Source organism: Prionailurus bengalensis, chromosome D1 (assembly GCF_016509475.1).
Source record: "Prionailurus bengalensis isolate Pbe53 chromosome D1, Fcat_Pben_1.1_paternal_pri, whole genome shotgun sequence".
NCBI lineage: Eukaryota > Metazoa > Chordata > Mammalia > Carnivora > Felidae > Prionailurus > Prionailurus bengalensis.
The window spans coordinates 1,201,121-1,222,958 of record NC_057346.1 but is presented as its reverse complement, the minus strand read 5'-3'; the positions used below and the strand labels follow the sequence as shown (position 1 = coordinate 1,222,958).

The following is a 21,838-nucleotide window of genomic DNA, read 5'->3' as shown; positions in this document are numbered from 1 at the left end:
CCAGTCAGGGCAAGACCAGGGCTATACTAATATTTATCCTGGTGACTTGAGATCCTTTCAAATCCATAATCATTGAGTATTTCTCCAATACTTATCAAAAGGAGATCAGAAGAAATGTTTTCTATGAATAAAGATCATATCTTTCACGTATAAAATGAGATCTATCACAGCACTTAAGGAATCACAAAATTCTAACTTATTTGGATGTATTTGTAGGTTTTTCCCTTACATAATCAAGCTCAGCTGGAGTATGGTTTTACCAATTGTTTATAACTTTTAACGAGATTTTTTTGGCTCGAGGGTTGTCAAAGCAGCTCCCACTTTCCTTCTCTTTGGTTGATACAACAGTTGAAATTTATAAATAACTTTCTGACTGTCCAGTCAGCTCCTCAGAGCCGCCCTGTGAGGTATGCCCCTCTGTGTGCGTTCCGAGTTCTATTTTTCCAGCATAGGAAACTGAGTCTGAACTATTTAGATGACCGTTTTTTATGATTTTTGAAAAATATTTAATTTTCGAGCAGATTCAAACTTGGGGAGGTGGCACGAATAGTAGAAAGACACTGGCCCAAGACCGCATCCAAATTCTGTCACTTGTGCCTGTGACGTCCTTTCCAGCAAAGGATCCGTGTGGCACCAGGTTGTCCCGTCCCCTCTGTTTTCTCCAACCTGGGACAGCGCTCGGTCTTTCCTTCACTTTCAGGACCTTGACCTTTTAGTTAAATTACAACAGTTATTTTACAGAAAGTCTCTCGGTTTGGGTTTGCCTGCTGTATTCTCATGAACAGGCTCAGGTTACGTATTTCTGGCCAGAGTGCTACAGAAACTCTGTTCTTTTCTTTGCAACCTATTGGGCGGCGCGTCATGTCTGTTTATGTCCTTACAGGTGACGGTAGCTTTTCCCCTTGGTAACTGACGCACGTTTTGTGGGACGACGCCTTGGAACTAGGTAAAAACCCCTTGCCTCACCCACTTTTACCCACTGCTCTTAGCCTCCCTTGCTGTTTCTGGCCTCGATCGATCATCACTAAGCTGGCTTCCAAATGATTATTTTTCTCAACCGTCATTCCCTTTGCATTTATTTGTTAGTGGGCTTTCTACCAGAGGGAAGAGCTTTCTCTTCCCTCCACAGTTGGTTTGTGTGTTTATATCGGTTATCGATCACGGGTTCCGATTTCACCCAATGGGCTGCAGCCCAGTACTATCATCGTGTATTTTGGCGCTGAGTGTCCCAGATTCGGCCAGAGGAGGCTCCAAGAAGCCGCCTTGGGTCCTTCTGACCCACCTCCACCACTGCCTGGGCACCTCCTTACTACCGGCACCACAACATGCTCCAGGCCCGTCTCTTCCTTTCCCTCCCTTCGCTCTAGACTCTTGCATTTCCCAGAAGCCCTGCTTCCTTTCTGTGGAGGTGGCTTTGGAAACAAAATCTGGGTGCAAGGTGTGCACGTCGTTACTGCTGTGTCCCTGCTCCCTTTCCACGGACACTGATGGGAAATGTACACGGGGTGGGGGGGAGGGGTGTGTGCACCCGCGCCCTTGCATACTCAGCTCCACCTTCATTTCTATGTTGTCTGAGTTTACAAGAACACCCGCATTCCCACCCTCTCTGGCTTCATTGAAGCTTCCCTGCATATCTGCGCCTTTCTTTTCTTTTTTATTTTTTTTTTAAAAATTTTTTTTTTCAACGTTTATTTATTTTTGGGACAGAGAGAGACAGAGCATGAACAGGGGAGGGGCAGAGAGAGAGGGAGACACAGAATCGGAAACAGGCTCCAGGCTCTGAGCCATCAGCTCAGAGCCTGACGCGGGGCTCGAACTCCCGGACCGCGAGATCGTGACCTGGCTGAAGTCGGACGCTTAACCGACTGCGCCACCCAGGCGCCCCTGCGCCTTTCTTTTCTGACAGTGAGAAACCTGCCTCCTATTATCTTCGTCCTCCCTATGAGGCCAGTCTTAACCCGGCCAGGCTGTGGCCTCTCACTGTCCCCCTTATGTGTGCCCTGACCCCCGCTCAGGCCTGTCTCTCCCAGCTTACCATCTCCATTTGGCCTTGCTTAATGGCTTTTGGGGAAAGAGGGAAGGAAGGAAGGAAGGAAGGAAGGAAGGAAGGAAGGAAGGAAGGAAGGAAGGGAGGGAAGGAGGGAGAGAGGAGGAAAGAAGAAGCCCAATAAATTATTTTTTTAAGGCAGGGGAAGGGAAGCTCAAGATCCTTCTAGAAAGAGGCAAGTGGATGTCTTGTTTAATGTCAGGGTCAAGGCTGCCTTCCCTCCCTTCTCTGCCTGCTCCCCCCACAAGTGAACTCATCGACAGTTGTGGCTCTGACATCACCTACACCTCATGCCTCCCACGTTCACATCTCCAGCCTCGACATCCCCAACTCTGGGTGTGCGTCCGGCTGTCCACCTGCACTTAGGCGGAGCCCCCAGCGCGGAGCCCCCCCCCCCCCCCCGGCTCCCAGCCTCACGCCGTCTGCGTCACAGCCACGGTCAGTGCCTCACTCGTCCCCCTCAGCCTGCGTCGGAGGCTGCCTGGATTGGAGGTGCCAGGCAGTCCCCATGTCTTCCTGAGGGCAGTGCACACCTGGCAGGTATGTGACACAGTCACGTGTGACACGGTCCACATGCTCCGGAAGATGAATGTCTCAAGAGCAGCCTCGGGGGCCAATGGCTAAACAGCCCCGCTCGCTCGTCTTTCCCGGCACAGTTCTGAAGGACGCTTCCTGCAGGGTCCCTGGGTCCTCGGTGGGGCTGAGTCCCAGACGCCCTCAGCGGTAACCTTGTCGTTCACGTACCCCTTTTCCCTGGGAAATGACACAGGAAGTCCCCCCTCATGCTTGCAGGGTCACTGCACCCAGATCGAGGTCTCGGGGACACTGGGCCTGGTTCTGGGTGATGGAGTTAGAGTCTGCACCCAGGCTGGTGCCCCAAACGGATGCAAAATTGCCGTGATTTACTGCATTCCCTTCAGCCCTTGCTGGGACAGACTAGGACTCACACTCACTCCCCCACGGCTCGTGCCATGTTTTTGCCATCAGCACGGCCCATAGACTCTGTGTGTCCCAGATCGGACAATGGCGCCCCGTTTTAAGCCAGTGGCCCTCATATTTAAGCGCGTGTCAGAATCTCCTGGGGTTGCTGGGCCCCGACCTCCAGGTTCCGGTTCAGTAGGTCGTTGGGGGGGACAGGAACTTACAAATTCCCACGTGGTGCTGAGGCAGCTGGTCCAGGGGCCACCCGTCCACAACCACCGGTCTCACGACCACCGTCTCTGGCCTGGACACAGAGCAGCCCGCCTGGAGTCCCAGCTACCCCTTGAGGCATGTTAGGTCCTGACGCATCTGCCAGGAAGCCCTCCAGTGTCGCTGCCAGGTGGAGAGCCCGCTGCCGGGGTCCGGGGTTCGAGGCCAGCCCGGACTGATCCCGTCCCGTAATCCCTCACTCACTGTGCCCCAGCTTCTGCCCCACTCCTGGCTCCTCCCCAGACACACCAGGCCTTTGCAGCCACCCTTCCCTATGCCCGGAACGTTCTTCCCCCTAAACAGTCACGACCCTGGCCTTTTCGGCACCTTCAAGTGTCTGTTCCGATGCCCCCTTCCCACTTCCTTGCCCCACGCCCAGCCGTGCCCGGCACACGCCAAGGACGCTCAACAGACATTCTGGGACGTGTGTGACAGGAAATCCAAGAGCGGGAAGTGGTGACGGGGTGGTAGTGCCTTCAAAATGGCCACATGTTTATGTGTAGATGAAAGCAGAGCGGGAAAAGGAGACGTTCAGAGGCACCGTGGGCAGAAACCGCGGACGCGGGCGCTGACGTGCGTCTCTGATTCAGCACGCTGGCTCGAGGGCCTCCGGCAGGTGGAGTGCGTTCTCATGGGGCTCCTGCCACCCCACCCTTCACACGGGCCATAAACACGGCTCCTTCTCAACCTCAGACGCTGGCCTTGGTGGCCTGGGATTGCACAAGAACACACAAAATGCTAACTCCACGGACACACGTGTCCTTCATGGTTCATGATCTAAGACGTGCATGATGTCAGCCCCCTTGGCCGGACGTCCCACACCCTCCTCCTTGACCCCTCCCCCTCCATGCCCGCTCGCCGCCGATCTGGGCCGCACCTCCCCTCGGGACAGCCTTTCACGAAATGCAAACCCAGTCCTGTGTTCCCGGACAGGAAGCCCTCCAGGGTTGCCCGTCACACACCCTTATGTGTGGGTGCCTCAGCCCAGCCACAGTGACCTGCCTGGCGTGCCTTTCTCCAGGCCCTTCCAATGAACTCGGCGAGCCCTCAAAGCCTCGGCGGCCCCTGCTCCAGGCTTGCTCTGTGACACTCTGCTCACACCTGCCAACCACGTGCCGCCTCTGAGTCCTGGAGCCTCGCTTCGGCCCGGCGCCTCGGACCTTCAGCATGGGTTGGACCCTGGCCTCTGTCTTCCGGCTTCATCGTCGGAACTGTGGGTGAGAGGTGTCCTCCGACAGATGGGTCTCTGCCCACCTTTCCTGCCCCATCTCCCCCCAGTCACCTTGTGCATAAAAACACCTTCAGCGTCCTAGACTAGGTGCTTCTAGACGTCTCCACCTCCCATCATCCCTCCCCGTTGGCCTCAACCACCCCTCCCTGTCCCCCGACCCACTCCTTTGCCAGTCAGCACTTAACCCCACTCCGTGGACGGCCCACCCTGACCCCTCCCCGCACCCTCTCCCACTCTCAACAGCCCGGACACAAACAGGTCCTCCCGTCTTCTGCTCTCATTGGACCATCACCTACCCCTCTTATCCCCCTAATTACACGGTAGCATATTTTAAGCTTACACCCAAGTCTTTCTCTGGAGACTCTGAGACCCTGGCAGGCAAGAACAGGTTTCTGTTTACCTTCTGCACCCCCAGCACGAAGCCTGGTCTTGGCATCGGATGGAACGTGCCCATGCCGGACGGGCAAACACAGGCGTCCGTGAAACACCCAGTTCACCGCAGGTCTTCTCTTTCCGCAAATGCACACTAGAACGTACATTGATACGGTCATTCAAAATTCCACTGACTGTCTTCAAAAATGCGTGATGGCTTTAAAGGAAAACGTACGAGAATGGTTCAATGGAAGGTCTTAAGACCCTGACGCTCGGATTTCGGTACCGTCGGCTCCCTTCCCGCTGTTGGTCTACAACCACATGCTTTTCTTTAGCAAACTAGCCCCAAATTTGCCCAATTTTGTAGTTTGCTCTTTTGGTGAAAATTATTCTTTTAATGTTTTACGCACTGCTATTTTATTTCTAATGACTAAATTATGTAATATTGAGTTGCCATAACTTCTGTAACCACTTCCGTATTTTTAGACGCTGAGGCGGTTTCCAAGTTTTTGCTCTATAACTAGGCATAAAATAAACATTTTTGTCTCTATTCTTGTAAATGGCTTTCTCAGTGGAAATTCTTACGGATGGAATGCGGCCCAAACAGCATAGCCCCCTTTATGGCTCCTAGTATATATACGGCATGGCTGCTTTCCAGAAGGATTCTGCCCACTGCAGTGTGAAGGCACGTGTTTCTCTCGCAAGGTCTGTCCGAGTTTACCTGGGGTTTGCTTGAAGGTCACTGTCCTACTACAGCAGCCGATCTGGGCTCCTGCCGCATACGAATGGTGCCTCACATCCTTGTATTTCCAATGCCTAAAAAGGAGACTGATGGTCATGAATTGGGTATGAATTAAATGAAATAAATGGATGTGATTGAAAGAAATTGATGACGAATTTATTGAAAACCTTTATTGAATACATATATTGAACATAGTGAATTGACCTCTATTTTAAATATACTTTCTATTTATGTACATATATATTTATAATTGTGTATGTAAATACATACATACAAATTGAAAAAAATCACCTAATCTAACTTCTCCACATACACCCAAGCGACAGGCAGAACGCCACGTTCACTCAACCCATTGCTGTCCTCAAAGCCTCTCTGTCCTGTACTCCAAGACTCCTGGGGCCAAGTTCACAAACGTCTTCAATAGCTCCTTTGAATGCTAACAATTCCTAGACGTTTCCTCCTCTCCAACCAAACTCCTGTGCAGTTCTCGGCCTCTCCTCCCCTCGCTACCCTCTCCCCTCTCTTCCCTGCCTTTCTTCTCCTGTTCTTGGTGACCCCTCCTCCCTCCCCTCCCTTCCCCTCCCTTCCTCTGTCCTCCCCTCCTCTTCCTTCCCCTCCCCTCTCTCCCCTTCTTCTCTTCTTCTTGGTGAACCATCCCCCCTCCCCTCCCCTCCCTTCTCTCCTCCCCCTCTCTCTGTTCTCCATGTAGACACACGGGTCAGCTCCCCAGGTCCTCTCTGAGATGTTCATTCTCACAAGTGATGTCAGATCATTTCCCTAATTTTCTGTATGGGATTCTGAGGGTAGTCTTTGATTTCAAACACACTTTACTAAACACTAAATTTTGTTTTTTATTTTTATTTTTTGATGTTTATTTATTTTTGAGAGAGAGACCGAGCATGAGTTGGGGAGGGGCAGAGACAGGGAGGGAGACACAGCACCCAATACAGGCTCCAGGCTCTGACCTGTCAGCACAGAGCCCGATGCGGGGCTCAAACTCACGGACTGTGAGATCATGACCTGAGCCGAAGTCGGACGCTTAACCGACCGAGCCACCCAGGCGCCCCTGTTTTTCTCCATTCTTAATAAAAACTTCTAAACTTCCAAAAGGCAAAATACAACTACAAAATAGAGTATTGCGTGACTTACAAGTTAAGTAAGTGAATATCTTGTATAAGTCGGCTTTCAAAGTGGCGTATATTTACTGGAGAGGTCTGGAAGGAAGACCGTGTTGAGCTGGGTGTGGGCTGAGGGGAGGTGGAAGCCGGCCCCACTGGGGGGCATTCTTCCCAGTCGGGACTGAACTCCTTGGACATCCAGAAATTTAATCCAGTAAGCTACGTTACTAGAGATGGAAATACAGAAAGGAGGGTAACGGTGGATCGGTTGCAGGGACAAAGGCTATCGGCGGTCAGGGGGCTGGGCAGTCGGGCTGGCCGTGTTCTGTGAGGCCAGACCCAGGAGCGCCCGGGAGCCACGCGGCCTGCCTGCCAGCCCCAGAGTCCCATGTGCGCCCGCACGCTGCAGGGCCCAGGCACCAGGGCACGGACGCTCCTGTGACTATCAGGGGCACGGGCTCTGAGCTCGAGCAGGTCTCGGTTAAAATCTTGGAGACCACACTGCACTTGAAAAATGAGATGTCTTGGGCCTGGGGGGCTCAGCCGGGTAAGCGACCGACTCTTGATTTCTGCTCAGGTCATGATCTCAGTTCATGAGCTTCAGCCCTGCGTTGGGCTCCATGCTGACAGTGCTGAGCCTGGGATTCTAAACAAACAAACAAACAAACACACACACACACAAACATAAAAAAGGAAACTGAGATGTCTTGAAGTTGTGTGGAAAACGTACGTCAGGCATGATACGGGTTTAGGAACAGTTCTGACACCCTGGGGAATGCCTGTGTTTGATTTGAAAGTTACCCCTCCGAGGACCATCTTGATTTTCTTACTGGCTTTAGTCAGTCCCTCATCCGCGAGTTCGTACGTGCAGCAACTGTTCATGGCACCACTATTTTGTGCCAGACCCTGTTCTGGGTTCCGGGGACACCGCTGTGGACAGAATGACATGATGCTTTATTTGTTCGCACAACTGGTGTTTTAATCAATGCTCCATCCAGTGAACAATGGTTGCTTCCAACTAAGAAAAAAATCTCACGTTCATTTTTTTTATTAACCCATCACAATACTTGCGGGAAATCGCTGTGATTCGTACCAAAAGTAGTTCTGGGGTCTCCCATTTGTGACCCGGCCTGCGCACTAAGCGTCCGTTAGCCGTTTGAATCTTCTCCTCGTCCTGTGAGACGCGCCCACGTCACAAGGCGGGAGGCGGTGCCGACAGCCTCCCGGACTGCGGTGGGCATTTTCCAGGTTTGGTTCTGGTTTGTTCTTTGGCCGCCCGGCGCAAACTTCCTCTCTGGGAGGCGTTGCCCTGCATGTATGGCCGGTGGTCTCTCTGGAGCGCGTCCTGCAGCCCGGCTGGATGCCAAGCTATGGGGCCCTCCTGCCTCTTGACTCTGCACATGAGGGTGAGGGCATGTGACCCGGGCCCAACCTACTCACCCAACACTGGAAGACTGGGCGCTGAGGGAAAGAGACCGAGGCCATGAGAACCAGGAGCCCGGCAGCGGCCGCCTCCCTGCTCAGCTGACATATCGTCTGGTGACAGGAGCCAAGGGCCCCGGCAACGGGTCCCTCTTTGGCTTTGGTTTCTACGGCCCTTTGTCCTGCTGGTTCTCGTGGCCTGGGGCCCCAGCCTTCCTGGAAATTCTGAGATACCAGCTATTTATTTCCCAGAGAAAAAAATTTCTCTTAAATTAGCCAGAACTGGATTTCACAGCTCAAGACACTGACGACTAACACACCTAGAAGGTGGGGAGTCGGTGTTTGATTCGAGGTCTGTCTGATACCAAGTCTGTGCCTCTCAACAAGGCGGTCAGCTGTCTGGTCAACAATTATTCACCAACCCATCCCATCACACGCAGGGCAGACACTATCTCACTCAGGATGGTGGATTTGTAAACGTCCAGGATTTGCTAAAACTCCCGTGGAACTGAATTCAGCCGGGATCGGGCAAGAAGCATTCTCTGTAGTGAACTTGATTCTGTGATTTAAACCCGTCTCCCTTTGCATTATTGGCATGCAGAAACTGCCGTTTAAAGTGCCTGGGAAGTCCGCAGGATCGCCAAGACATGACCCCTGCTCGAAGGCTACCGACCTCCTGTTTCATGTGTATCTTTTTTCCACAGATACTGTGCTCTCCGTGGTTCTCTACGATACGGTCTCTCATTTCATGTCCTTTTACTTGTTGACTGGCTTCAATATGATCTCTTTAGGTTGGAACAGCTTGGATTTAAATCAAGACTTAACACGAGAATGATAGAAGGGAAGCCGACTTTGCTCCCCTGTAATGAGGAGGAAAATCGGGAAAAGGACACACCTAGTGAGAAATTACCAGCCTGTTTGTCATGGGTTTTTGAAAGGTCAAGGATGTTGCCTCGCCCTGGCCTTGCGGTGAAACTTATTCACGCTAATGTGTAAATGACTTATAAGAACATAAATTGCGAATCCTCTGCGGTGTTTGCACGTTACAACCGAAGACTGCCAGTGGGAACGCAGGGATTGATCGCATTCCTGCATTAGAAGAGAGGATGCTGGAACCTTCTAGAAATACGTAGGTCACCCCCTCTTCTTGATCTCAGTCTGCTTCCAAAAATGGAGTTGAGCAACTCTCTGAGTTCTGTAGGTGAGAATAGCCTCTGTTGACTCATGTTTCTTTACTGTCTTCTGCTCCCTGGCTGCCTTTGCCTCAAGACCATCAGAAGGACTCAAGCAGTGACCTGGGGAGAACGCAAGCCAAGTGGAAAAGAGTTTCCTCTCTAATGTGGGCAGCTGCATGAAGATGTGGGAGAACAGGAAGCTGCAAATGCAAGTTTTGACCTCTTTTCCTCTCCTCAGACCAAAAGCGACCAGGAGTGTGTGTGGCACATCCTTTCATTCATTTATAAAACGAACTTGATTGTGACTTTTGTGTCATTCAGTCTTCGGGGAGCTTACAGCTTGTAAGTCGAATGGGTCTCGTGGATCTCTGATTTGCCTTCTGTTACACAAGAGAATGCATTCTCAGGGTGCTCGACAGACAATGTTCACCCGTGCGACGGACACTCGTCGAGGACCTGGCTTACTCACGAGACCCCACACACAGGCTGCTCCCTTCTGTGCAGGAGAGAATCTCGGAAGGCAACTGAATGACAGAGAGAAAGCAAAATCACTGTGGGAATAACCTTGAATCTAGCGCAAGTGGAAGGCAAGCCACTGATACATTTTCAGGGCTTAACAAGTATGAGTAATAAATTAGTTGCAACAAACTTAAAGAATGACGTTCAAATACGAGGTATGTCACCACTAAAAATCGCTGCTCTGGATGGCAAGGGCAGTACTGAATGCCTTCTGTGATGGGGATATCCTTGGCACTTTTCCTCTATATTTTTCATCCCGTCCCAGACCCCACAATGCTATTTGCTCAACGAATCCAGTGTTTTCCAACTGTAGCGTGCCTCAGAATCACCCAGGGGCTTGTGGAAACACAGACGGCCAGGCCCCGTTCCCAGACTCTCTGATTCAGCAAGGTGGCATTTCCAGCAAGTTTCCGGGTGACATGGATGCTCCTGGCCCAGGAGCCACACTTTGGGAATCACCGATGGAGTCATCCATTCATCCATTTGTTCAAAGCTTCCAGGTGCCTGGCCCCAAAGCAGAGAGATGAGTCAAACATTACTTTGTAGGACCTGATGTCCCCTGGGCACTCTGCGAAGGGCTTTCTCTTGACCTGGTTTTCTCCTTTGTGACAATCCAACAAAGTAGATCTCGTCACCCCCCCCCCCATTTTATAGATGAAAATGCCACAGAAAGAGATTGAGTAACTTGCTCCAAGTCACGTGGACAGGTGTCAGCCTGGGATTTGGGTCCACGCGTCCTGGATGCCAAGTGGCCATCAGACAGCACGCCGTGTGCTGTGCCTCTCCTAGAACGCTGAGCTTACACCAGTACTGTCAATCTTCCACAGATGGAAACAACCAAACCAAAGTTAGAGAGGTTAGACGACATGCCCAAACTCACACACCTAAGAAGTGTCTCAAGATTGAGTCTCACTTTGATGCCAAAGTGCTTTCTGCACCAGGAAACCCATTTCTCCACGCCATCTCCAGACCAACATCTAAATCAGAGCCGGGAAAGAGAGTACGAGCCCAGGTAACCAGAGTGCACAGAGAACGGGTACTTCTGTCCAGTGTTCCGGTGAGCTAATATAGATCTCATGCATCAACTTATTCAAGAGTTTTCAAACAGCTCAGTCTACTTTCCAGCCTAAGTCAGCACCATATAATGTAACGTTTCCTTGATGATTCAGGATCCTACATGCCCAGAACCGTCATCACGAACAGAGTTCGTTACTGAGAAATGTGGATGCAGAAGAGGCAGGTGACTGGATCGAGTTTTGAGGGGCAGGGGGAAGAATTACTGAGGACAAATTAAACTATGTTCGAATCACTGACTTCTTCTGTCATCAGAGTGGAAAAAGGCCCCCCTCACTGAGGCCCATCAAATGTTTCCATTGAGTTGGGTTAAAATTAATCCAGTTTACCCCAATTTATGTAAGCAGCTGACAAACTTCATTCAATCCGACTGTCTTTCTCCTGTCGCGACTCGGTAAATCACAAAGAACGAAGCTTGCCCTGACTGCCGAGTCCCAGTGTGTTACCCCATCATCAGGGAGAGAAATGAGCTCTATAATTACCTTTCGAGACATGAGTCATCCTCGCTCCGAGGGCCCAGACCCGGTGGACGCTATAAAAGCCGCTCAAGGTCGAAGTGCAAAAGCACAGTCTGCCTTCCCCGGGACTGATATAATTGCCGAGCCGCCCCAAGGAGATGAAGGTGCTCCCCGCGTCTGGCCTTGCTGTGCTCCTCGTCACGGCTCTGAAGTTCTCCACCGCGGCCCCCTCCCCACCTGCAGCCACCCCCAGGACCTCAAGAAACAACTACCACCTGGCACAGGTTGGTGAGTCTTTGCGCACCTTCCCCTTCCCGCCTCCACCCCGGAAAACCTGAAAGGGCGTAACGAGAAAACAAGGAAAAATCTGTTACTCTTCCGCAATCGTCTTGTGAGTCCGGTAGAGTCTAACGGATACCGCCTCCCATACGGGGAAGGTTGCTGTCTAGGGCGCGTCCGGGGTATGTGCTGCAGGACGAAGCAAAGGGAGAGCTGGGTGGCTGGTGTCCCACAGAAGTGAAGCGGCTTGCCAAAACGCGTGCGACGCTGAAAGACCAGGTGTTTGAGGGAAAACGCAGGAGGAAAACAGGGACAGAAAAATAAAAACCGAGGTGCAAGCTTCGTGCACTAGAGGTGGGCTGTGAACTTAGTGTTGGGTTTCCTGGCAGTCACCTCAAAAAGATTTCTTGTGTCCACATGCTAGAAAACGGCTCTTCCTTCAGGGAAAGCTGGATCAAAATCTAGAGCGAGCCGAGTTTTTCCTGGGTGTCTACTGCTCCTCGCTTGCGAGCCTTTCCTCTCTAAAGCGTACTCCCCGAGTACCTTATTTACACACGCTTTCTGTATTTTCTTCTTGGAAGACTTGTCTCAACTGGTTGGAGAGGATATGATACAAATGATGCACGGTAGAATTTTTGCAATGATCATGTGACTCAAAGCGATTCATGTCTAGTTGCTTCCAAGTGGTTTTTGCATGTAACGGAAGGTGGTGATCTTTAACCTAAAGAAACATCTCTAGGGGCACCTAGTCGGTGGGGCGTGCGACTCTTGAACTCGGGGCTGTGGGTTCGAGCCCCACGTTGTGGGTGAAGATTCCTTAAAGATAAAATCTTGGGGGGGAATAATCTGTAAGGATGGGACTCCCAACGTTAGTGACAGGTGTGCAAATGAGACGTGTCTGTGCGAAAGGCGCTCTTTCAACGGTCTGTCAAGTGATAGCACGTCCGGGATTCCCAGCCCTGCGTCCAGGTTGCTTTCCGACCCGCCGGGCTGCACCCCTGCACCGCGCTGGTGGTGGCACTGAGGAAATGGTTTGCACACCCGCACCCACGTGGCCTCACCGACTGTGTGCACCACCCGTGCCTTTTGATTAGTGAGCTAACTAGTCAATATTTTCACTCTCAGCCCTGCTTATGAACAGCGTCGTGAATGCCAAGCATAGAGCAGTTACATTCAGCTTCCCGAGACGTGGGCCCACTGTTACGTAAACTCATTTCAAGAGAACGTGTCTCAGAATTGCAGGGTCTATTTCAAATCCTGTTTCACCGGTGCCGGCTGGCTTTGGGTCCCTTCTCCCCACATGTAATGTCCCCTCAGCACTCGTCATGCCACTTTGAGGAACCACAGAGTGTTTGTGGCCTCGGAAGAAGGGTCACGCAGAGGCCAGAATGGATCCGAGGGAGCCAAAGACCGTGTTGGTAGCCCTGGTCCCGACAAACGAGGGTCATCGGGCCAAACGGTCCCTGGCCTTCTGTCTGCTTCTCGCCTACTGCTTCTGGACCACGATGGCGGGGTGTGGCAGAACCGAAAATGTTGCCCATCGGCCCTTCGCAGAAGAAACCAGCTAACCCTGAGCAGTGTATACAGGGAGAAGACCGGACAGTCTCAGGAAAAGATATGCTTACATTGGGTCTTGGGGAAGAGTGAAGTGGCCTTCGGATGCTGGGGATCCCTCACTTCTCCCTTTCAGAGGACCTTCAAACTAGGACCAGGGACCCAGTCAGAGCCTTCTTCTGCCTACAGTAGGCCCCGTCACCAACTAGGGTGCTAAAGAGTGCTAAACCGTCACTCTTTAGCAGGCTAGAATGATCTGGGCAAGACTCACCGGTGGGGGGCTCAGTCAAAGCAGCTGACTCTTGATGTCGGCTCAAGTCATGATCTCGTGGTTCGTGGGTTCAAGCCCTGCATCAAGCTCGGTGCTGATAGCACAGAGCCTGCTTGGGATTCTCTCTCTCTCTCTGCCCCTCCCCTGCTCACTCTCTGTATCTTTTTCAAATTAAATAGAAAGAAACTTAAAAAAAAAATGATCTGGGCAAACCTTTCAAGTGGATCCCAGTGACTAGAAAGAATTAATCCTCCCCCCCCTTAGAGTTTATAGAAATAGAGCAGTCACTCCTTATTTCTTTGCACGGTTTCAGTTACCCACAGTCATTCATGGTGCAAAGATCGATGATCCTCCTTCTGACATATCAGAAGCTTCATCGGTAGCCTAACACCGCGTCACAGCGCCTATGTGGCTCACCCGCCATGTCACAGCGCCTACGCCATTCACCTCGCTGCATTCCGTCACCTTACATTATCACAAGAGTGTGAGTACAGAACAGTAAGATATTTTGAGAGAGAGCCCACACTCACATAATTTTTATGACACCATATCGTTCTAATTGTTCTACGCTGTTATTAGTATCTGTTGTCAATCTGTCACTGTGCCTAATTTATAAATCAAGCTTTCTCATAGGTATGTGCGTGCAGGAAAAACTGTTTATATAGGGTTCAGATCTACCTGAAGCCTCGGGCCCCCACTGGGGGCTTGGGGACGTATCCCATGTGGAGAGGGGGGGGCTTCTACACATAACAGCTTCGGCAGCCTCACGATACAACAGATGAAATACTACAGAAGCATGCAGCGTAAGCTCATCTGTTCAACGATCACTTACTGACAGCTTACCGTGTGCTGTAGACCAGGGTCTGTTCTGAGCACTCGAGAAACACCAGTGAACCAAACAAGTCAAATCCTTGGGCCAAGGGCACTTACGTGGGGACAGTGGGGATGGGGGAGGGGAGGGCGCTGGGAGAAGATCAGCAAGTGGTCAGTCAACAAGCGCCCGAGGTTATTTCAAAGTGATAAGTGATCCTGAGGGCGGAAGGAGTCTGGACGGTAGTGACTGGGGCAGCGGGGGACATTGTCACTGAGTAGTCCCGGAAGGCTTCTGTGAGGAGGTGGCACTCAAGGTGAACCTGAACTCTAAGAAGGAGCCAGTCACATGACTGTCTGGGGGTGAAGGAGCCTGGCCGCCACGCCAGGCTGGTGGCAGGAGCCAGGAGAGGGCACACAGCGGGACTGGCCGAGTCCCATAGCCGGTGGCCAGCGGACCAGGGGGTGCCTGTGAACCGGGTCAGGATAATTAGCTTCCGCACGGCTCTCTTCTCCCCAGACCACTTGTTCAGAGACAACGGACGGTCTCTTGTGCCCGGAAACACCAGACCAGCCAAATTTCCAAATGCCAGATGCTTCCTGCAAACCCAGGAGTCCGATAACCTGCACTTGAAAAAATGAACGAGGGTTTAGGTGACTTATTTCACGCCCTCTCATAACTCTTTACATTCTGCTTTGCTGATGAGCATAAAGGCTATGAAAATCATGGAACGATAAAATGCTTAGTCTCTTAAACCAAAGTTTTATTGTATTTTTGTTTGTCTTTTTAAAAATCAGTAATATCAATACAACACTTAAAACAACAACAGGTTGTTAAGTTGTCCTTAAAAGTAATATGTTTCATTATCACATTATTATAAACTCATAATTAAAGAAAATAAAAAATTGAAATTGAAACCTTTCAAATACAGAATGTTAAATTCAGGTGATTTTAATACCACTTTACTTTCTGTGCACGGAGAGATACTCTAATTTTTATATTTGGTTCCTACCTTTATTACTGATTATTGTATCATAAGGAAATTTTTATTTTTATGCTGTTTTCCTAAACATCACCTTCAAGAGTTACAAATATTCCAGAATATAAGTGAGTTATAACGTATTTAATTGGGCCCGTAGATTATATGCAACCTAGGAGTCCTCACACAGCATCAGAAGTCCTCACGATTCCCGTTCTGTGGCTTAGCTACAACACAAGAAATGCTGAAGAAACCGTATATAGAACTTTACCTTGTTTTGAAGCACACTTGACTCTGAGTTTTTTAAGTTCTTGATTCTCTAGAAGGATGCCAGGAAAGTGCACTGAACAAAGAGCTGGGGGCAGAGAGTGGACCTGGGCCACTGGCTTGCCAGGACTGACCCTCTAGGCCTCCATTATCTTATTCTTTCAAACACTGAAAGAGAAGCAGAGAGAGACCACCCAAGAGCCAACCTTAAAATTCTGTAATTTTAATAACAGGGGAGGGGAAAAGGTGGGGAGCAAATAGGACACTTCCGGGGGTGCCTAAAATCCTTGACCAGGGCCAACCTCACCCAAGCGTTCGGATTAACACAAATGCAATTCTAAGTGCACATCTAAGTGCCTCCCCGAATGTTTTGACTCTGAAAAGATGCTAAAACCTTGTCAATAACTTTGACAAGAAAGTTTCCAGAATGATTTAGGCCCTCGGGACATCTGATAATTCTTCAAAGAAGCAAATTTGCGTATTTTACCTAAAGAAAAAGAGCCCAAATATTAACTGAACATCTCCTCTGAGCCTAGGACCGTGTCGAGTACTGTTTTAATACTGTTGTTTATGATCGGACTTAAACCTTTTGAGCTAAAGATCTACCATCTTCTGCGCATTTATAAGAAAAACATTGTATAAATTACATATGTTCATAGTAGAAAAATTATAAAATGGGGCCACTTGAGTGGCTCTGTTAGGTGTCCGACTCTTGGTTTTGGCTCAGGTCATGATCCCACAATTCGTGGGATCGAGCCCCATGTCAGGCTCTGCACCGACAGCTCGGAGCCTGCTTGGGATTCTCTCCCTCCCTCTCCCCTGCTCCCTGGCTCGCTCTCTCTCAAAATAAATAAACAATTTTTAAAAAGCAAAAACAAAAAAGAAAAGAAATATTACCCAACACAGATAATGAAAAAAGTCAATTCCATCACTAAGATAAAACCACTGCTCACCCCTTCATCTATATTTTTCAACACACTTTGCTGTGACTCAGGGCTGGGATTAGGATGAGCGAATGAGGCAGGATTGGACCTCATCTTAGTTAAAATATTGATATTTTGTTCATCATGGATTTTTTGCATTAATTTTGATTGTTAAATGTTGCACTCCATATTGTTTTTCTTGATTACTGAGTTTTTGGCCACCCCTCTCTTCCTCAGCCTAGTCCTGGCTTATGAGGATCTATCTGTGTGTGCATCATTCTGCACACCTTTCTCTTCACAAACATGGCTTATCCTGTAAGCGTAGTTCTAAACCTCTTTCCGACTTTTTTTTTAGTCTTTATTTATTTTTGAGAGAGAGACAGAGTGTGAGCAGGGGAGGAGCAGAAAGAGAGAGGGAGACACAGAATCCGAAGCAGGCCCCAGACTCCAAACTGTCAGCACAGAGCCCAGTGCGGCACTCGAACCCACAAACCGTGAGATCATGACATGAGCCGAAGTCGGACGCTCAACCGACTGAGCCACCCAGGCGCCCCATAAACCTCTTTCCAACTTAATCCATCTTCCCTTCTATGACTGAATTTTGTAAACCAAAATTAGAACCCAGAGTGTAAGACTCACACATAACCTAACAAGGGAACAAAATATTTGAATTCAAAACTGTCTCAGAAAACATAGAGTGTCTGGTCTCCTGCACAGAGCTTACCCCTGGAAGAGCCTAATCTAGATTTAGCGTGAGCATCGTGTTGTCACAGCATCAACCTGAGCCAAGAGGAATGGCTCGGAGAACCGTTATCTGTCAAAAAGATCAAAAAGAAGGACATAAAATGCTTACTTATGATGGCCTAGCCAGAGATGGAAATGAAACAAGATGGTCACACCTTTGTTTCAGGGCTCGCCTGGGCTCCAGGGCTGGGGGCTCCAAGCTAACCCCCTTCTTCTCCTCTTGGGTCTTTGCCTCATTAAGAATCTCACAAGGATGGGGCACCTGGGTGGCTCCGACTGTTAAACGCCCGACTTCGGCTCGGGTCATGACAATCACAGTTCGTGAGTTCGAGCCCCGCGTCGGGCTCTGTGCTGACAGCTCAGAGCCTGGAGCCTGCTTCAGATTCTGTGTCCCCCTCTCTCTCTGCCCCTCCCCCGCTCACGCTCTGTCGCTCTCTGTCTCTCAAAAATAAATAAACATTAAAAAAAAAAGAAGAAGAAGAATCTCACAAGGAATCACCACCAGGAAAGACGGGGCGGGAGGTCTGGTCGACCCCACAGAGAGCAGACAGAGCATGTAGCCCAAACAAGTGAGCGTGTCTTACTCGTTTTAATCTTCTCCTTAACAATTACAGTCTGGGGCGCCTGGGTGGCTCAGTCGGTTGAGTGTCCAACTTTGGCTCAGGTCATGATCTCACAGCTCGTGAGTTCGAGCCCCGTGTCGGGCTCTGTGCTGACAGCTCGGAGCCTGGAGCTTGTTTCTGATTCTGTGTCTCTCTCTCTCTCTGCCCCTCCCCTGCTCATGCTCTGTCTCTCTCTCTCTCAAAAATAAATAAACATTAAAAAAAAAAACGGGGCGCCTGGGTGGCGCAGTCGGTTAAGCGTCCGACTTCAGCCAGGTCATGATCTCGCGGTCCGTGAGTTCGAGCCCCGCGTCGGGCTCTGGGCTGATGGCTCAGAGCCTGGAGCCTGTTTCCGATTCTGTGTCTCCCTCTCTCTCTGCCCCTCCCCCGTTCATGCTCTGTCTCTCTCTGTCCCAAAAATAAATAAACATTGAAAAAAAAATTAAAAAAAAAAAAAAAAACAATTACAGTCTGCATCCACAGCAGGAAACCTTGGGATATAGGAAAGGATGAAAAATAAGTTGCCACCCTTGGTATTACAACCCAGAGGTAAACAAGATTGATATTCAGATATATTTCTTTCCGTTATTTATGTCACTCATGCTCATTATAAGTTATATGCATGTAGTAACTATCAATACGTCAATCGATATCAATTTTCAATGTTAATTTGCACATTAACCTTCTGTTACTATACATATATAACAAACATGAGTATAATATGTACACGTATATATGATTCGGTTTGTTTGCGGAATTACGATTATAATCTGTATAAAGACTTCACCTAGGCTTTTCTCAGTATATTGTCATTATACTGAGTGCATTACTCCATGCCACTAAATATTTTTCAAAAATGTGATCTTAGAGGCCTAGTATTACTTCACATGAATATATAAAAATATAGCCAACAAAACCCCTATTGTTAGAAATTAAGGTTGCTTTCAATGTTTTAGTATTCACATATATAGACATGTAGATAGAGCAGAAATCATATACATAATTTATACGGAATCTAAAGTAATGCGATACGTAACTATTCATAGGCAGTAAATAAATACCTCATGCATAAAATGTAAATATAAAATATTGCATCTAATGCAACACACACTGAAATCTTCAGCTGCTCGGGGTCTCCCTGCAATAAGGTGGGTCGTTGAAATCCTGGACCAGCGTCCAACTCCGGTCCTGCATTTACATGATGCCATCTCACTCCACCCAGGAGTTCTAGAAGAGTTTTGAATGATAAATGTAGAGGTTTTAAGCTTTAATGTGCAAATAAAATACTTTAAGGCTAATTTTACTTGCGGGGGGGTGGGGGGTGGGGGGGGGGGATTGGGTGGCGGTGTGGGAGACAGAGACAGTCCTGGAAGCCTGGCCCCGGAGAACAGGTTCACGGACCTAACAATGAAAAGCCACCAGAGAAACAGATTGTCTGATGTTGTGTAGGATGTCAGGTTGGACTGCAAGGCCTCTGTGTGTAGAAACACACTGATCGTGCATAATGTTTGATGAAAACATGACACCAATAGCCAACTCCCAGATAATAGTCTTGGTTTTTGCAAATTGGGTGGAGATTGACAAACGATCCCTGGGGAAAATGTTCACATTATTTCCTTCTATTGTTGTTTCCTCTTGAAGTTTATTTATTTATCTTGAGAGAGAGCATGAGTCCGGGAGGGGCAGAGACAGAGGGAGAGAGAGGAGAGAGAGAGAGAAAGAGAGAGAGAGAGAACCCCAAGCAGGTTCCACACTATTAGTGCAAAACCTAATGGAGGGCTCGAACTCAGGAACTGTGAGATCATGACCTGAGCCAAGATCAAGAGTTGGACGCTTAACAGACTGAGCCACCCAGGAGCCTCTATGTTTTCCTCTTAAAATAATTAGTCCTTATAGGAAAACTATGAAAGATAAGTGGGTACAAGGAGAAAATCTCCAATCCCAGCTACACAAACGTAATTAATATTAGTAATGCGGCATACGTCCATCAAAGCTTTATCCGTGAGAATGTACCTAATTCTTTACAAGGTGGGAGTATGCCCTCCACACTGCATGTCGCTTGTGGAGAAACGGTCCCCTCCCAACCTGAGCACGAGTCTCTCCCGGAGACGGTGCACAGACGTGTCCGCCTGCCTGTCTGTTCCAGGCCTATCTTGACAAGTATTACACCAGGAAGGGAGGCCACCAGCTCGGTGAGATGGCCGCGAGAGGAGCCAGTTCCCTGGTCAAGAAGATCAAGGAGCTGCAAGCCTTCTTCGGCCTCCGAGTCACGGGCAAGTTGGACCGGTCCACGATGGACGTGATCAAGAGGCCCCGCTGCGGAGTTCCCGACGTGGCAAACTACCGCCTCTTCCCAGGTGAACCCAAGTGGAAAAAAAATACTTTGACCTACAGGTAATGAGATGGAGTCCTTCCAGGTCAGAGAGAAGCACCCCTCTTCTCCTGTCCGTGCTTTCTGTCTTTTCTTTCCTTTCCTTTTCCTTTATTTTTTCTTTTCTTTTCCTTTCTTTTTCTTTCCTTTCTTTTGTTTTCTTTCCTTTTTTTTCCTTTCTTTTCTTTCCTTTTTTCTTTCCTTTTTTCTTCGCTTTTCTCTTTTCTTTCCTTTTCTCTTTTCTTTCCTCTTGTTTTCTTTCCTTTTATTTTTTCATTCCTTTCCTTTCCCTTTTCTTTTCCTTTCTTTCTTTTCTTTCTTGTCCTTTTCTTTCCTTTTCTTTTTTCTTTTCCTTTTCTTTCCCTTTTCTTTCCTTTTATTTGCTTTTATTTTTTTCTTTTCCTTTCCTTTTTTCTTTTTCTTTTCTTTTCCTTTCCTTTTCTCTTTTCTTTTCCTTTTCCTTCCCTTCTCTTCCCTTCTCTTCTCATTTTGAAACATCTTCCTTCTGATCTGTATAAAATCGTGGCTCATCACAATCCTAAGGAAGACTTTTTAGGGCTGATCTTAGTCACAGTGAAGGATTTACTACAAAGTATGACCTCAGGATTATCGTGATGACTGGCCATTTTAGACATTACAATAATTTTATCGGTAAGAGACACCACACTTGTCTTTGAAGACGAAGAATCTAATCTAGGATTAATAACCTGATGGTACCAACCAGTTTTCTTAAAACAGTTTCCTCAATCAGAGGGAAGCAATAAAACTCACCTATTAAAAAGTAACTTTTTATCAACTGCAAAAATAATTTATTGATGGTTTACTAAGTGCCTACTACAGGCATTCAGTTTTGGAGATACAGAGATCACTAGACCACCTTCCCAACCTCAGGGAACTCACAGTCCTTTGGGGGAGACACAAAAGCAAACAGACCATTGTGGCTGCAGGTCTAGCGGAGAACTCTGGGAGCAGCTGCTGGGAGCACAGGGACCCAGGTCGGGGGGAGAGCAGACCTCCTTCCTGGGGGGCCCCTCCACCCCTAGGGTGGCTCAGAGGCAGGCAGAAAACGCTGCCTGCCTGGGCCCGCACCTGCCAGACAGAGGGGGGATCTGGGCCCTCACCTGCATTTTTGCCCAGGCCTCACCAACGGTGAGGATTTCCCAAGTGCTAGAGGAGTCGTGACAGACAGGGGCACGCAGTGGGGTGGCCCAGTGGGCAGGTGCCCAGGGCAGCGGAGAGCCAGGCCCGGCTTGGAGCCAGACTTTGTTCTTAGGACCAGCACATTTAGTCGATGCCTGGGGATGGGGCAAGGCCGGACTGTTAAAACAGTCCCCACAGGGCTCACAGAAGTCCCTGATGCTCTGAGGAGTTTTACAGCCCAAGAACCCTGTAAGCCAGGTGCTAAACACAGTGATTTTTTTTAAGTTTATTTGTTTATTTATTTTGAGAGAGAGAGAGAGAGAGAGAGAGAGAGAGAATCCCAAGCAAACTCCACACCATCGGTATGGAGCCCGATGTGGGACTCAAATTCATGGAACTGTGAGATCATGACCTGAACCAAAATCAAGAGCCAGACACTTAACTGACTGAGCCACCCAGGTGCCCCAAAACACAGCCATTACTAAAAAGTAAGCCCTACAGGGGCACCTGAGTAGCTCATTCAATTGAGTGTCTGACTTCGGCTCAGG

The 21,838-nt window shown here is 49.0% G+C and overlaps 1 protein-coding gene across 1 annotated transcript in view; it reads left to right on the top strand.

Moving 5' to 3' along the window:
• Positions 1–11,507: 11,507 nt before the first annotated feature.
• Positions 11,508–21,838, top strand: part of MMP20 (matrix metallopeptidase 20) — a 52,030-nt gene continuing 41,699 nt past the window's right edge. The window contains exons 1-2 of the mRNA XM_043578794.1: positions 11,508–11,633; positions 19,926–20,173. Coding sequence (XP_043434729.1) covers positions 11,508–11,633; positions 19,926–20,173 — 374 coding nt within the window. The remainder of the gene's footprint in view (positions 11,634–19,925; positions 20,174–21,838) is intronic.